A 15,657-nucleotide genomic window follows, 5' to 3' on the forward strand; every position below is an offset into this window, starting at 1 on the left:
ATTAATTTGATCAAGGCCACTCAACTAGTAAGCAATGGCATATAGTTAGTTGCCAAGTCAAGGATTTCTGTTTGATATTCATTGCTTTGGGCCAGTATCATAAAACCATAGCACTTCAGCAGGCACCAAGGTCATGTAGGCCCTTCTGCTAGATAAGGTGCACACTGTGGCCCCTGCAAAGCTCCGTTCAATGTGGGTGACATGTTCTCTGCTTCTGTGAGTAACCTGGGAAGAGGCAGGACAAGATAAAATTACCAGAACTATAAGATGATGGGAGGGTTTCTTACCAAAAGTATAGACATCACTGAAGTTAAGGAACACCCAAGTTAAGATGGGGAAGCCATGTCAACTGATACTAAGAGAAAGATCAGGGTCTAATGAATATGCTGGCTTTAAGAGGGTAATGGCTTCATTATTCAGGAATGCAAGGAAGTCAGAACAGGTGGGAAAGCAGAAGCCAGTAAGCACAGAAAGGCTATCTCTTCAGTGGGACTGATGGCTGTTTTCATGCTGTCACTACTTTGTGATGGAGCTCTGCCCTCTTTAGGTCAGGAATCCCTGGTTAAAATCCAGATGATATGGTTACATGAGAGAAACAGAGTATTAGGCTCAAGTTGGTAGCTCTTCCCCATTGAAAAGTGTAATCATGTGGTTTCCTAATCTACTAGTCACTTCTTCACTCTGACTCTTTAAATTAAAGACACTAAACGTGTTCCATCTTCTACAATGACCTGTTATGTGACCAGAAAGCAAGAACTGGATTCATCAGAATAGACTCTCTAGATTGAAACTTTCTGATCCCAGCTAATGCATCTGTACCAGGTGACTACTAAGTGAATTTTGCCCTGCTCTTGACCCACACAGGGACTTTGTCACAATGTAACAGTGGCTTCCATAGTCCTAGCATAGATCCTGGGAGTCTGAAATTTTAATAAGCTCCTAGGTGATGCTGCTGTCCTGATTGCTGAATCACTTTCTAAGTATCAAGCTTCTTGGTTTATCTTACCCCTGAGGATCTCTCTCGGGTGGTTGAATGTACAGCTGGGTGGTTCTGAAGAGTACAGGGTAGCATCAACCAACACTGCCTTTGCCAACCAAGGACATAGGAACCCCCAGGGAAAATCAGAATTAAGTAGTTAGTTACTTTGTAACATTGGAGAAAGCAGGAGGGAAACATAATGGCCTCTGGCCTCACATAGGGATATGAAATTGAGGGTGGGAAGACACCTCCAAGAAACTAAGCACTGTATCTTAGGTACTGAGTTTCTATATTCAAGAAGAGGTAGCCAGAAAACTGAAAGTCAGGTGTGGATTGGGGACTAAAGCTAAGAGGGGATAAGACTATAAGCCAGTGGTTCTCGACCTTCCTAATGATGTGACCCTTTAATGCAGTTTTTCATGTTGTGATGACCTCCAACCATAAGGTTGTTTTTGTTGCTACTTCAGAACTGTAGTTTTGCTACTGTTGTGAACTGTAATGTAAATATCTATATTTTCTGATGGTCTGATGACAGAGTAGTTCAACCCCAAAGGCATTGCAACCCACAGGTTGGGGACCACTGCTCTAAGCTTTGATGAAAGAGCAGAGGGGAAAAATCAAGTGACTGCTGCTTTGAGCAAACTAATATAGCCTTTGGGAGTACTCAGAGCTCAGAGGGCACAGATGGCTGGGGTTCAAGGTCAGTCCTGTAGCCTCTTGTTGGAGACAGTTGAATTAGTAAGCTGAGTTCACAAGATTGTTTTTGATGACCACATCACACAGGGGACTCAAAGAGAGACTTAAAGCTTATCTAATTGGATAACTCATCACCTGGTGCCTCATTGCCAATTTTGATTTACTTGGATTCTCAGTGTGGGTCCTGTGGAAGCCAAGGGTGAAGGGGATACAGCCAAATCCCTGAATCTCTTTCTTTCCTCCCAGTCCCAGACTAAAAGACAGAAGTCATCAGAGTCAGAGACTGATTCTATTAGGGACTAGGATTGATGCTAAGCAACTTTCTGGGAGGATTCCCAGTTACAACTCTTGGAATAGCCCTCTTTGGGTTTCTGAGACACTAAGTCAGATAGGCAGCCTTTGACTTACCAGCCTTGGATGTGGCACCTATGGAATAATGGTCACCTTTGTAAGCAGTCCTATGAGAAGCTAGCTATGCTATGCTTCCCTGTAACCCTGAACTCAGTTCTCATTCTCGTCACCAAATATCTACAGTGTTAGCCATGAGGATATAGCACTGACCCTCAACAAAAATGTCACTGGTACTTCCCCTCTATTCTACCCCTTAGGTCACCCATGGATCTTGTTTTATCTTTTCTACAGAGTCATTCTCTCCATATGTCTATTGCCTTTGATTACCAATGCCATTAATTTATGAACAGGAAAGCTAGTCCCTGGTGACTACTGAAAACTGTCTTAAAGAATGCTTAAGTGAAAGTTGAGTTTTCTGTATGCTTGTATAGTTATATCTAAGTGTGAACGGACCAAGAAATTATAGTTGCCCCTGATAACCTTGCTGTGCAGTCCATGCTTTCAGCTCTGAGGCCTGTGGGTTAAACTCACTGAAATTTTCTCAACTACTGGGCTTTCGCTTTTTACGAGACTTCCCAGAATCTGGATGCTTCTCTATGGCCCTCAAGCGAGTACTATTGGCTGGTCATGGTCACTGCTGAAGGGGCTTCTATCAAAAACACCTTGATCTTTGGGTAAAGGTTTCCTAACACTTAACTAAGATCTTCACTTCCTTGGAGCGTGGAACTTGTTCTTACCCTGGCATCAGTATATGGGACAGCGCTGATCATGCTGTGCTTCTGGAAATCCATCTTCTGTTGGTTCAGTTTTCCTTTCCATGTCTAGATACTCTTGTTTTGTATGCAGATTTGTCTGCTTCTGCCCATTCCCTGGGTACTGCTGAGCCACAAGTCTCTTAATCAAGTCTGCTTCTCCTTTTACTTGTTATTCCCTTCCTAGGTAATCTCATTAACTCCCATGCTACACATACCATCTGTGGATATTTAAGAATTGATCTTTTTACCTACAGCTCAGACCACCCCAAAAGCTCTAGACTCACATTTTTAGCTGCCTATCTTTAATTTCAAATTATTCTAATTATTCAAATTATTCACTCTTAGTTTTTCTTTTTGCACAGTTTCTTGAAGCTACAAACTCCACTCTCATCTACCATGTCATGTAAACCAAAAATCTATGGCCACCCTTGTAATTTTTTTCTCCTTCATTCCCCTCACTCCATATATCAACAGTTTTCACTAAAGTTATTTCAGGTAATTACCACTTTTATTACATCTCCAAATCTTCACTGCTATTTCTTGAGTCTTTGTGACTATCATCTTCTACCTGGGTGCCTGCAACAATCTGAAGACTCATTTCTCCAAGACACTCTGGCTCCACAATGAAACTGAGATGATATGCTGGAATCATAAATCTGAACCCATCATTGCCCCATGAACAGTGTTTAGATGGCTATCTGTTTTGCTTGGGCTACAGAACAAAACTATCATCATAACCTACAGTGTCATGTGTGAACTGACTCCTGCTTCCCTCTCCAGCAACTTTTTTAGCCTTCTTTCTTTGCTGTTTGACCCCTTAAACACTGCGTTTCTGTCATACACCAGGTTTCTTGCCAGTCATACAGCTTTGACCCAGGGTGTCCTACACCTCCTGTTTGCTTCCATTGTCTAGCTACAGCCCTGAAGGTTGCCCTGCTGGCCATTTCCTCCAAAAAGTAACTTACTTCCCTGTTCTGCTTTTTCCAAGGGGTCATGTGCCTCTCTGTCCAAATCCTTAACAAAGCAGAAAGTCAATGAGTTAAGGTTTCTATTGCTGTGAAGAAACTCCATGACCATGGCAACTCTTATAAAGGGGGGAAAACATTTAATTGGGGTGTCTTATAGTTTCAGAGGTTTAATCCATTACCTTCATGGATCAACATAGTGGCATGCAGGCAGACATGGTACTGGAGACACAGCTGAGATTCCTACATCTTGACTTGCAGGCAATAGGAAGTGGTCTGCCTCACTGGACCTGACTTGAGCATATAAGAGACTTCAAAGCCTGCCTCCACAGTGACACATTTCCTCCAACAGGACCACTTCTACTCCCACAAGGCTACACATCCTAATAATGCCACACTCTGTAGGAGTCATTTTCTTTTGAACCACCACAGTTGCCATTATTAATTACTGATTTACTAAATATAGCCCCATAATTACAAATACCAGTGATTGCAAACTCTCTGAAGACATGAACTGTAACTGTTCAGCTCACCACAATGTCTCCAGATGCCTGCCACTAGTAAATGTTTACAAATACCTAAGGTGTGGAGTGTGAATCTTATCAGACCAGTGACAACAGGGCTCTTACATAAAAAGAGACTCTCAGGGCATCTTAGCCCTGAGCTCCCAGCCTCTAGAAGAGGACCTCGGAACAGGTACTTAGTGAAGTTTAACTCCAACAATGATTCAATGGTCTAGGCCAACCTTTCCTGTAATTCTGAATTTAAAAACTGTCAGTATTGGGGAGCTTTGTTATTTGAGGTGTTCTCTTTCCTTTGGGCATGGTACATTATAGACTAGCTTTTTCTTAGAAATCCTACCTTCAGTCTCATAAGTAGAGGCTGCTTAGGAGCCACTCATAAATACCCTCACTCTGCAATGTCAGACTGTTCTAACTAAAGATACACTGGCTGTCCCTGAATGTTCCAGCAAGTCACTGGGCTGCAGAATGGCGGAACCTTGTCACACAGCCCTGGGGAAGGCTGACTTGGTCTTGCCTTTATCTGGTGGAAACAATGAATAAAATATATCACCTTTAACCACTTCTAGAAAAAAGGTTTCTGGACGCTATTGAGACTGTAGTTTGGACCCAGCACTTGGACACACAGGAGCTAAAGACACATAACTGAATGGATAAATAAGTCATTCTGGCCTGTGCACTTTTATGTCGTGACAAAACCATTATAATAACATTTAGACACAGTCATTATAGCAATGAAAAGGACACAACAGCTACACTTAAAGGCTTCCATTCCCACCAAGGACACTCTGCTAAGTAAACCAACTTGCTAAAATTACCTAAAGTTTGAGGAAAGTGCCTGGAAAGAATATGCACTCTACACCTCTACACTCATAAGCAAAAAAAAAAAAAAACCAAGGAGGCCTGATCCTGATCTGAAACAGCAGTGAGTTTAGGGAATCAGATTTGAAGTTTAGAAGTTTTATGTTGGAAAGCAACCCTTCAGTTTGATGGTCAGTTAAGTTCTAAGAATATATGACTAAAAGCAAGAGAAAACAGTTTTGTTCCATGAGGAGAAATGTGTGCAGGCAGAGACATAATCCCTTTAGCAAAATACCAAACAACAACACACATTTAATGCCCCCCCCATTATGAGTCAGGATCTGTACTAACATAGAAAACAAAGATAAAAGAGGCCTAATGCTACCCGTAAGGAGCGTGCAGACCGGTGAAAAAGATAGATGTGAAAACAAGCAACTAATAATATCAGTACATTGTGGTAAGAGATATTGTGAGGTATGTGCAAAGTGTTATAAAGTGTTATCAGAATTTAGAGGAGAGAGAAGCCCTGCCAGAGGCGCAGGAGGCCACAAAAAGTATATTGGCTGATAAAGGATGAACTGGTGCTGATGTTGCAGAAAAGTAGAGATGAGTTTTGGAAAAGGTGCTTCTGACTTTAAACTGACACACACACACACACACACACACAGAGAGAGAGAGAGAGAGAGAGAGAGAGAGAGAGAGAGAGAGAGAGAGAGAGAGAGTGATTCTAATGGGAAAATAAAGACAGCAGGAGAAAATTGCCCTTGGATGCTGGTAACCCATGTACTACCTACCCTCCAGAATGTCTGAGACAGGAAATTGCCTTCCATCCTTAGTACACACATGCAGAGGCTGGCTATGCCTTCCTTTGCTTACTTACTTTTGCTATAGAGCAAAACAGTAGTTTGAAGTTGGGGGATGAGGAGCTAGGGGCTTCGGGAACTGAAGTCAAGGTTTTTCACCATTACAGTCTAAATTTGGAATCACCAAACCTGAAGGATCTTGCTCCTGACATTAAAATCACCCATTCAACTTAGGAAGTCCTTTGATGTTTTGGGTTTTTGCTTTTTGTTTTTTGGGTTTTTTCCCCCCTCATATATAAAATGGGAAAAACAATGTCTGTCTTTGGACCTGTTAGTGAGGATTGGCCAAGTTAGAGCCCTGAGTTGCCCACATAGGCCTAAAGACATAATAAGTGGTCAGTTCATACTTTCCTTTACCAGAGACTGAGTCAACAAGTTAGAATATAGTATTACATAATTTCCCATATTGAAATTCATCATGTTTTTTGAACCTAAGACAATTCTTTTTAATCTACTATTCTTTTCCTCTACTGTTGGTTTCTTATAAGGAATAAAACAAAAGATCCCTTAGATCACAGTGCCTTTAATTGCATTATGTTAACATGAAGCTATTATTTACATTACATAATCTGAAGCATAATACTCTGAACCCAAGAACTGAAGGATGAGCCAAGGTTTGAACTCTCATAGCAAAGCAACATAATGAATAAAATCTTATGTTCCCACACAGCAAGTATGGAAACTCTTTTAATGCTCAGAATGTCATCCCATCATAGTAATCCCAACCTCTTAAGGAATTAATTCTCAAAGGGGGTTGCATGGAACAATGTACTTGAAGCTATCAGCACAGTGCCTGGCACATAGTTAGCCTTAATAAATAGACACTGTTGTTACTGTCACTATTGCCTGGTTATCGGTAAGCCCTTTTAACATCTTCTTCCTTACTCTTTTCTCTCAAGGTGCTTCCAGCCAGAATTCTAACACAGTGGAGCCAGAGAAGCAGGTAGACAACACAGTGAAAATGGCAGGTGTGATCGCTGGCCTCCTCATGTTCATCATCATCCTCCTGGGTGTGATGCTGACCATCAAAAGGAGGTGAGTCTTGACCCCATGACCCCAGCACTACCATGTGGCCAAGTCATTTTTTCTGTCAATTACTGTCCAGTAGAACTTTTCCAATGGGACCCTGGAGTTTCTTGTGTTATTGTGTGAGAGATAAGTGTTACTCCTTGGCAAGTAGCTTTGAGAAGGCCAGCTTTTAAGTTGACCAGTGACTCCATTGCTTTCTTGTTGTGCCGTAGAGTCTGGTTATTATGAATTAAGTCTTTTTGGAAGTAACTTCTCTGTATGATTTGTGATGCCCTCAAATGGTTGGGGGACTCCAGGAACACAGATGAATACAGTAAAACAATACTTCAATTTTCTTTACCTGCATTTCCCCAACATCCACTGGTCAGGAGTAGCCTCTCATGCTGCCTCAAAGCCTCCAAAGGAGTGAAACTCCAGAGATTGTCCTACTTGAGATGACTTCCTATGCCATGTCTCATCAAACCTTCCCAGCTTGTTATTGGCACTTATTATCTTTTATCAGAGTGTTTCTCTGGGCACCTATGGGCAAGCAATGCAGGTTTTCTTATGTTGTATGTATTTTCCTTCAAATCACATTGCTGATGAATGCAATACTTCCTTTGTTGTTGACAGTCAACCTCCCATACTCATCCTCTGCCTAGGTACAGTTACGGGATTGAAGATAATACAAAGGAATTAGAAGAGAGCTAGAAAATGCAAAGTCTGATATATGAGCTAGCATTATCATTAAGAACCATTATATATTTCCCAAAATTGGGTTCCCTGACCATCTGTTTAGCTTTTACCTATCACTGTATTGACACACTTAACTTTCCATATCTGAGACTTCTCAGTTTCATAGACAGACTCCAGTAATGCCTCCATCTTCCCACTTTACAGCCAAATCTAAGAAGGCATCAGCCATATTGCAGTCCCATCTGTTACAACCCCATCTTTCCACAATGCAAACAGTAGTGTTCAATAGTCTTTAAAGTTACACCTGACACTGAAGCTGTAGGGTTCAGGACAACAACGATGATGATAAGGACCAGGGAATTTCTATCACCTTCAAGTTGATAGACACTTTGAAACTTGTTTTCCTCCAGAATAAAGATAATAAGTGTCCCCCAAAGACAACCCTAGCTTCTACACAAGTACCAATGAAGAAAAAAATTGAAAAACAATGTCCTTATTTCCAGTCACTGATGACTCAGAAGTGCTGGTGCTGTCATCACATATGCAGCCAGCCTGTTCTCAGCCATGAAGCCACCAGTACGTACCTGTCAGTCCCTCTCTCATGGTAAAGCTTTGATTCAGCCAGTCTCCTTCCTTACCAGGATATCTTCTTGCTGGGACTTGGCCTTTTATTTATATATTTTATCTAATGCCACTGTTTTTCTTGTCAAGTAACCAGTAGAATAGCTTTAGAGTTAAAGTTCTCAACCAGCTACTAATTTTCCCTCTGGGGGGAAAAAAACTAGAGTGAATGGAAGGTACCATGTTATCATCAGGGATGCAGAGGCTTCAGAAAGTTTAAGGTAGCACTTCCTTATCCCATCATCATTGATAAAGCATAGCCATACTCTATGTCCCACTATTATTTGAGGTAGAGCATGCACTTTGAGTTCTCTGAGAGTGATAAGCATATTGTACGTATAAGATCACAGAAAGGTTTCTTAACCTTGCTAGTGGGTTAGCGGCAGAGGTGAGTCTTGGATTGTCTACATGGAAAAAAATGGCCAATTAGATGGAATTGAATATCCTGAAATTGTCTGATTCCTTGCCACCAATTTGTAAGTCAGATATGTTCTTCCAATTTTGCTCTTTCTAAAGCCTGGCTTAACCTACGTCACCATCGGCTGTGAGCTTGTGAAAAAATTTCACTTCCTTCTCAGCAGCTATTTCTGAAATGTGTGATTTTTCTGGGAGGGAGGAAAAGAATGGCTTTCTGTTTCTAGGATGAGAGTGCATAGAAATTGAGCCTTCCATGTAGTTTTAACCTCTTCCAAGGATATCTTTATCACATCTCATGTCTATAAAACCGTCAGACATGACCAACAGGTGTCACATGATCACCATTTCATCCCCAAAGCAAACTTTAGACCCCGTGGCAATGCACAGTTTTGGGATGCTGTTCTGTACTTGCATATGCAGTATACGGACGTGTTTCTGCTGATTGATTACAATAATTCACAGATGGAGTGAAGGGGGTGGGGGCTAAAGAAGAGGAGAAATAGGAGAGTGGGGGAGAGAAAGGAAGAGAGGAAAGGTAAGGCAGGGGAGAGGAAGAAAGAAATTAAGCACAGGCCTACTTCTTTCTACTAAGCCACAGCATTTTCCTGTGTCTAGAGATGCCTCAAAGACAGTAAAGGCCATAGTGAACTCATTCTTTCTGTGGAATGCTTCTGACTCCAACCCTGTGTATAAATATGAGGATATTACTCAGTTCAGTCTTTTATTAACCTGTTGCTAGCCAAAATGCTACCTTAGCAACCTAAAGGGAGAAGTTTAAAAGAACAAAAACATCAACCCAGCTAAAGATCCCTGGCAGGATCCTTCCAGAGTCTCATTGTCAACTACAGTTCCTGGGTCCAGGGGTCCTCAAAGGTCAGTTGCCTGTGCCATTACATATGCCCTTCACTGGTTTGAACTTGACAGAGCCATCCCCCTGTCCTCCATGGTCATGAATGCAGTGACTAGTTTTTTTGTTTTATTTTTGTTTTGTTTTGGTTTTGGTTTCCTGCTCCCTGTGCCTCTGAGTCTTGAGTTCATCTCAAATCTTTCCAGGCTATAGCCACAGGTGTTTCCATTAACACAGATGTCCCCAGATTCTCCCTCTTGGGGGTTCACCATCATTAATGGTAATGCTTTCTTCTCACTCTCCAAACAATCTATCTTCTTGCTAGAACTTTTCTTTTTGTAACAGAACTAGAAAGCGGACAGAGAATGTACTTGATGTGCAAAGGATAAAAGGAAGTACTTAATGGGGAAATTAATTTACATTTAGATGACTCAAGAAAAGAGAAAGGAAGGGAAATAGGAAGGAAAAAAAATCAACACAACCTGATGAATGTTTTATAATCTTTCCTTGTACTTGTTTTACAATAGAGAGGAGGGTCTTTAGAGAAAAAAGCCAAATGGTGATGTCAATGGATTTTTACTTTTTTGTTGTCGTTGTTTTGTTTTTGTTTTGTGGGACAGGGTTTCTCTGTATTGTTTTGGCGCCTGTCCTGGAACTGGCTCTGTAGACTAAGCTGGCCTTGAACTCACAGAGATTCACCAGCCTCTGTCTCACAAAGTGCTGGGATTAAATGCGTGTGTCACCAATGCCCAGGCATCAATGGAGATTTAAATAAGATTCTTTTATGGTTTCCAAAGAATTCATGTTAAAGTTGAAAATTAGTTTTGATTCACTCTTACCAAATCTTCTTTGATTGTGGTGCTATGCATAATCTTGGCATTATGAAACATAGACCCTGAGCCCTCCCCTACTACTGTTGATTTCCAATGTAGTATTAGCCATGCTCACTATAAAATATCCATCTGTATTTTCTGTTCTGTTCCTGGATCTACCGATTATGTCTACACTTGAGACTGTTTCCTAAGGGATGCTCTATGACACACACCATGCCATTATATAGAAACATATACCCTTTATGTCCTGAGCTCCTGATGATGAGGAGCCCTCATTGCCAAAGCCTCTCTGCAGTCCAGAGTTCATTTTACACTTTCCTTTCTTACTCTGCAGTCACTACACTGTCTCCGCCAAAGAAATAGGCAAGCAAGATGTTGTGAGGCAACCTAGATTGTCCCTTAGTCTGATACCACAGAACACTGGATACTTTCAATGCAGAATAAGATAGAATAAAACAAGACTTTTGTGCCTTAACCAACACATTTTGATGGTTGAAGCTGTCGTTAGCAACTCCCATATAAGAACCTCTACAAATTAGTGTTTTGGGTTGTACTATTCCATGCATATGCCCCCAAGTTTTATGTAGTTCAGTGTAATGCTGCTTTGGAATTCACTTCCTGGAGTCTGAGAATGAAGTTTGTTATAGTTTCCTTCTGTTGCTGTGTTAAAGAACAGTTTAACCAAAAGCTACTTTGAGAAGGAAAAGGTTTATTTCCATCTTCAGGTTATAGTCCATTAATAAGGGCAGTCAGGGCAGAAAATCAAACAGGTCCTTGAAGGCATGATTTCTTACAACAAAAACACAAAACTGAGAAGCAAAACAATAAGCCCAAAGCCAGAGTAGAGTAAAATCAAGAGAGGGAAAATGGTATCTGAACCTGAGCCTCTATGATTTGTTTGATTTCTGCTAGTCTTTCGGGACTGGTAAAATTAGCATCTTGGACTCTGGAATCACAGTCTGGATTTATTCCTAAACTTATCCCAGCACCTTGCCGAACTCATATAACCCTTTGAACCTCACTTCCCATTTATAAAAACCAAAACAAAATAGGAAGATCAACAGATCTATGCAGTTATGATCATTAGAAGGGTGACAAAGAGAAAACTCAGCAGTTTAAGCAGAAAAGGAAGAAATCAGGTCAGGGCATGAGGGTTATTTGCAGAATTGCTGTTAGCACATTGGTGACAGCTTTGGAATTGGTTTGGTACCGTGTGTGATACGTGTTCCTGTTGGTATCAGACATAGTAATTGTGTAGGTATGTGGAGCAAAGTCTGAACAGTACTCACAAAATTTGGCTGCAACATAAAATGAACTCCATGTTTTTTTGTTTTGTGGGCTTTGGACTTATCTTTCCCCAGATGAAATATTTGAACAACTTCTTTGCCTACAAGATTCTCAACACTGTCAAACTTTCACCCTCATGTTCTTCCAAATAGGACTACCAAGTGTGACATCCTAGCAAGGTCTTCCCACATTGCAATGCCAGCAGGATAGCCCAGTGTCAATCCCTTCCATGCAGCCCCTATGCTGCCTGCACTCCTTTCCTCTATATATCCATCACATAACCTAGTGGTGGTTATTTTGCTGACCTGAAGATGGAAGCGACCCTTGAGGTTAAGGGGCTTCTTCTTCAGGCCTCTCTCACATGCATTTCCTTGCACCATATCATATACCCTTGGATATCCATTGGGTATTTCAGAGTCAAAGTAGAAGTCATTATCTCTCTGTCAACCAGATCCCAATCTTCTATCCCCAGCTCATTGACAGGCATTGCTTTCTATCCTATTTGTCAATCACATGAGGTTTTTATCGCCATGAATTCTCCTAAGCCTACAGCCTTGCATTGTGATAGTAAGGCATTCTCACTGTCCTTGGATCTTCCCAGGGTAGACCCCTAATGCGTGTATCTTTTCACTAGCTTCTCTCACTATGATTGCTTTAACCCATTTCTCCACAGTACCCAGAATAACGTTTCAAATTTCAGTGCATGCTTTCTACCCTGTTGTCTAAAGATCACTGACTCACAGGGTGGGAGAGAAGGAAATGTGCAAGTTCAACTCCTTTGGAAAAACTGCTTCATGAAGTTCTGCCTCCCACCCCACCCCCATGATCACTGTGGTTTTTCAGGTCCCTTAGTATCACCCTGACTCCTGTGGTTGTATGTGTGAGCTTCATTCCTATTCAGTGCTTGTGTTTCTCATGTGACTATATTACCTATATAAATGTCAAGTTCTGGTCACCTCTCCAGTAACCCTTTCCTGGACTCATAGTCTGGATGTCCTCTGTGAAGGTCATTTTATGTTCTGGTTCACCATTGTCATCCGTAGTCACACTTTATCTTCTCCAGTGGATTACCAGCTATGTGTCCTGATTCCTTCTTATCTCAAAAATGCCTTGTAAAAATATCAGGGCTTTTCTAAAAAACAAAAAGCAAACAAACTGAGTGGAATATCCCAGTGAAATTAAAGCAGATGAGGGTCAGTACTAGCTCTTAACGAGTACATTATCATTCTGAAAAAAAGATACAAAAGTGAACACCCAGCATCAATGGTATACCAAGTCCTAATACACATAAGGTAAGTCTGAAGGACAGTGTTGAAAATATCCAGTCTGTGCCATCAGAGGCCACGATGTTTACAAAGAAAAACTGAATATAAACAAGAGTGAGACAATCAGAAAACCCAAGATCCACTGGACCAGGTAAAAAAATTCAGGGTATATTATTGGGTTAGTGTGTGTGTGTGTGTGTGTGTGTGTGTGTGTGTGTGTGTTATGTATGTATGCATATATATATATATATTCTCCTGTATGTCAGACAACTGAAACACAGTGTTAGAAAATTGCCCCAAATCACATGACTCTGTGACATTACTTAGGCAATCTGATGTTGAAGTACATACTCTAATACTATCTAAACTGGGTTAAATATAAAACAGGCCCTACTAAATTGATATGCTAAATTTTGTGGCACAATTTTGAAAGGGTCATTGAGGTGATTAAAAAACAAATGGAAAGTATCACCTTATACCCACCCTGTACTAAATGGTTCATCATAGGTTCTAAGAAGGAACCCCCTTTGCAGTATCATGACGTGTACTTTACTCACCACCTACTCAGTCCATGAAACAATTCAAAATACCTGCAAATGCCTACTCACAATCTGGCTTCACTGTGGTTTTATATTTCAAGCATGGCAGATTCTGGTCTACCTTATCTCTCTTCTCTCCCCACATCTCTCTTTTGTCACATCCTATTAGACCATCAGTATGGAAGAAAATAATAGCACAATTCTTGATAACATTGGCTCTTGAAGGAAAACTGCTTGGATATTAATACCCACCAGCCACTTAGCTACTGTGTGAATCTGGGAGAGTTATTTCTTTGAACCTCACATTCCTTGTCTGTAAATAAGGATAATAATGTCTCATAAGGTTAGTGTGATGATCAAATGAGGTGATCTACATGATATACTGAGAATAGTATCTGGTATATACCCTATTGTTTTAAAAGTAGTTTTCTTAAACATCATTTTCATTTTTATTTTTTAGAGTTTCATACAATGTATTTGAACCACATTGACCCTTCTCTCCACACTCCTTACACATCCAAAACCCCTTCCATACTTACCCAACTTTATATCCCTTTAAAAACAAACACATCAAGTTTAGTTGATGCTGTTCATATACCCTTGGATGTGTGGCCTTCCATGGGAGCATATTAGTCTCATCAGGGACTACACCCTTAAAGAAAACCGACTTTCCTCTCACATGTATCAGCTGCCATTGGCTCCTTAGCTAGGGTTTTGATTTTGTGTCTACTTCCTATTTCCATGCTGGGGTTATGACTGGGTTGAGCTCTCACAGGTCTTGTGCATGCTGTCTCATCTGCTGTGTATTCATACATGCAGCTTCCCTGCTGTGTCTACGGGTTTCCTTCTAGTCATCTACCTCCTCTTACAATCTTACAATCCCTCTGCTCCCTCTTGTGCAATGGTCTTATACTAGTATCTGGTACATAAGTGATTGTCTTCTGTTTAAATGGTAGCTATTATTATTGCCTCCTCTATAATTTTCTTACCTGGCTTTCACTTTAGACCAGGTGGGCTGGATTAGAATTTCATTTGTCTATTCATAGTACTTGGCATAGACAGATATATTAGTAGAATCTCAGGAATTTTTTAAAATTAATAATTAAATGATGTTTGAGTAGATAATGAGATATTGGATGGATGGAGGGCTAAGTGAGTGGATGAATAAATGAATGGGTGGGTTAATCCCTTGGTAGATAGATAGGGGAATGAATTGTTAGGTGGGTGGGTGGGTGGATGGATGGATGAATGGATAAGTTTATGGGCTAGATAGATGGGTAAAAGACCAAATGTGTGGTTACAAAGACAAGTTAGCACTGTTAACATGATATAAAGCAAAGAGAATCTCAACCTGAAGTCAGTGTTGTCAGCCAGCTAAAAGGCGATTCTGCAGTATGTGATTTATTAAGTTTGGGATATTGTTTTTTTCCCCCTTCCTAAGCACAGCTGTCTTTGTGTTCAGGATTTTTTGTTTTCAGGCAATCTGTTATCTACAATATCACTGTATCCTTGTAAATTCAGACCTTCAGTAAATCTTCTTCAAGGTTTAGAGAATAAACACATGTAAACTGTGTTGTGGTCACAGAGCAAATATCTGTGACTTTGCAGCTTGGTTGAGAAAAGACCTGCCCATCATTAGAAGACCACTGATCACTGCCATTATAGGCGTTTCATTGACAACAGCTTAGAGACAGCACTAGTTTTGGTGACCTCCAAGATAACTCAGAAAACAGGCAATCTGTGTTTAAATGGGAAGCAGGAAACATGCTATTAGAAAGAAGTGGCCCCAGAAGAGGTCAGCCATGAAAGTTGAGAATGGAAAATTCAGTGCATCAGAATAATGAACAAAGCCTCCTGCCTAAGAGGAAGTAGCTGCCAGTAGAGAAGCCCATGTCAGGACAGACGCTTTCCAACTTCTTCAAAGTTGCACAGAATCTTCAGTCAAGAAGTAAGAGCCCTGTTAGAGCCTTAGATTCCTAAATTGACAGTAATAGTGACAATGTATACCTTGGTAAGGAAGATTCAAAGAGCTGAAGCATGGGTTACCATTTTTGGTGCCCTGTTTTATGTCCTCACACAATGTAGGTTACATGGTAGTTAAGAGCATGGCCTTTGGAGAGATGATGCCATCAAATCTGGGTGCTGGTTCTGTCATCTTCACCCCATTTGTCTCAGATCACCCTTCTATAAAGTGAAGATAATAGTATCTACCT

At 40.8% G+C, this 15,657-nt stretch overlaps 1 protein-coding gene across 1 annotated transcript in view; it reads left to right on the forward strand.

Moving 5' to 3' along the window:
• The window catches only part of Ptprt (protein tyrosine phosphatase receptor type T), a 1,080,054-nt gene that overhangs the window by 913,570 nt on the left and 150,827 nt on the right, over nt 1-15,657 (forward strand). Inside the window, exon 14 of the mRNA XM_051187222.1 lies at nt 6,831-6,966. Within this exon, the coding sequence (XP_051043179.1) occupies nt 6,831-6,966 (136 nt within the window). The remainder of the gene's footprint in view (nt 1-6,830; nt 6,967-15,657) is intronic.

This window comes from Phodopus roborovskii, unplaced genomic scaffold (assembly GCF_943737965.1).
Source record: "Phodopus roborovskii unplaced genomic scaffold, PHOROB, whole genome shotgun sequence".
In the NCBI taxonomy this organism is placed as follows: Eukaryota; Metazoa; Chordata; class Mammalia; order Rodentia; family Cricetidae; genus Phodopus; species Phodopus roborovskii.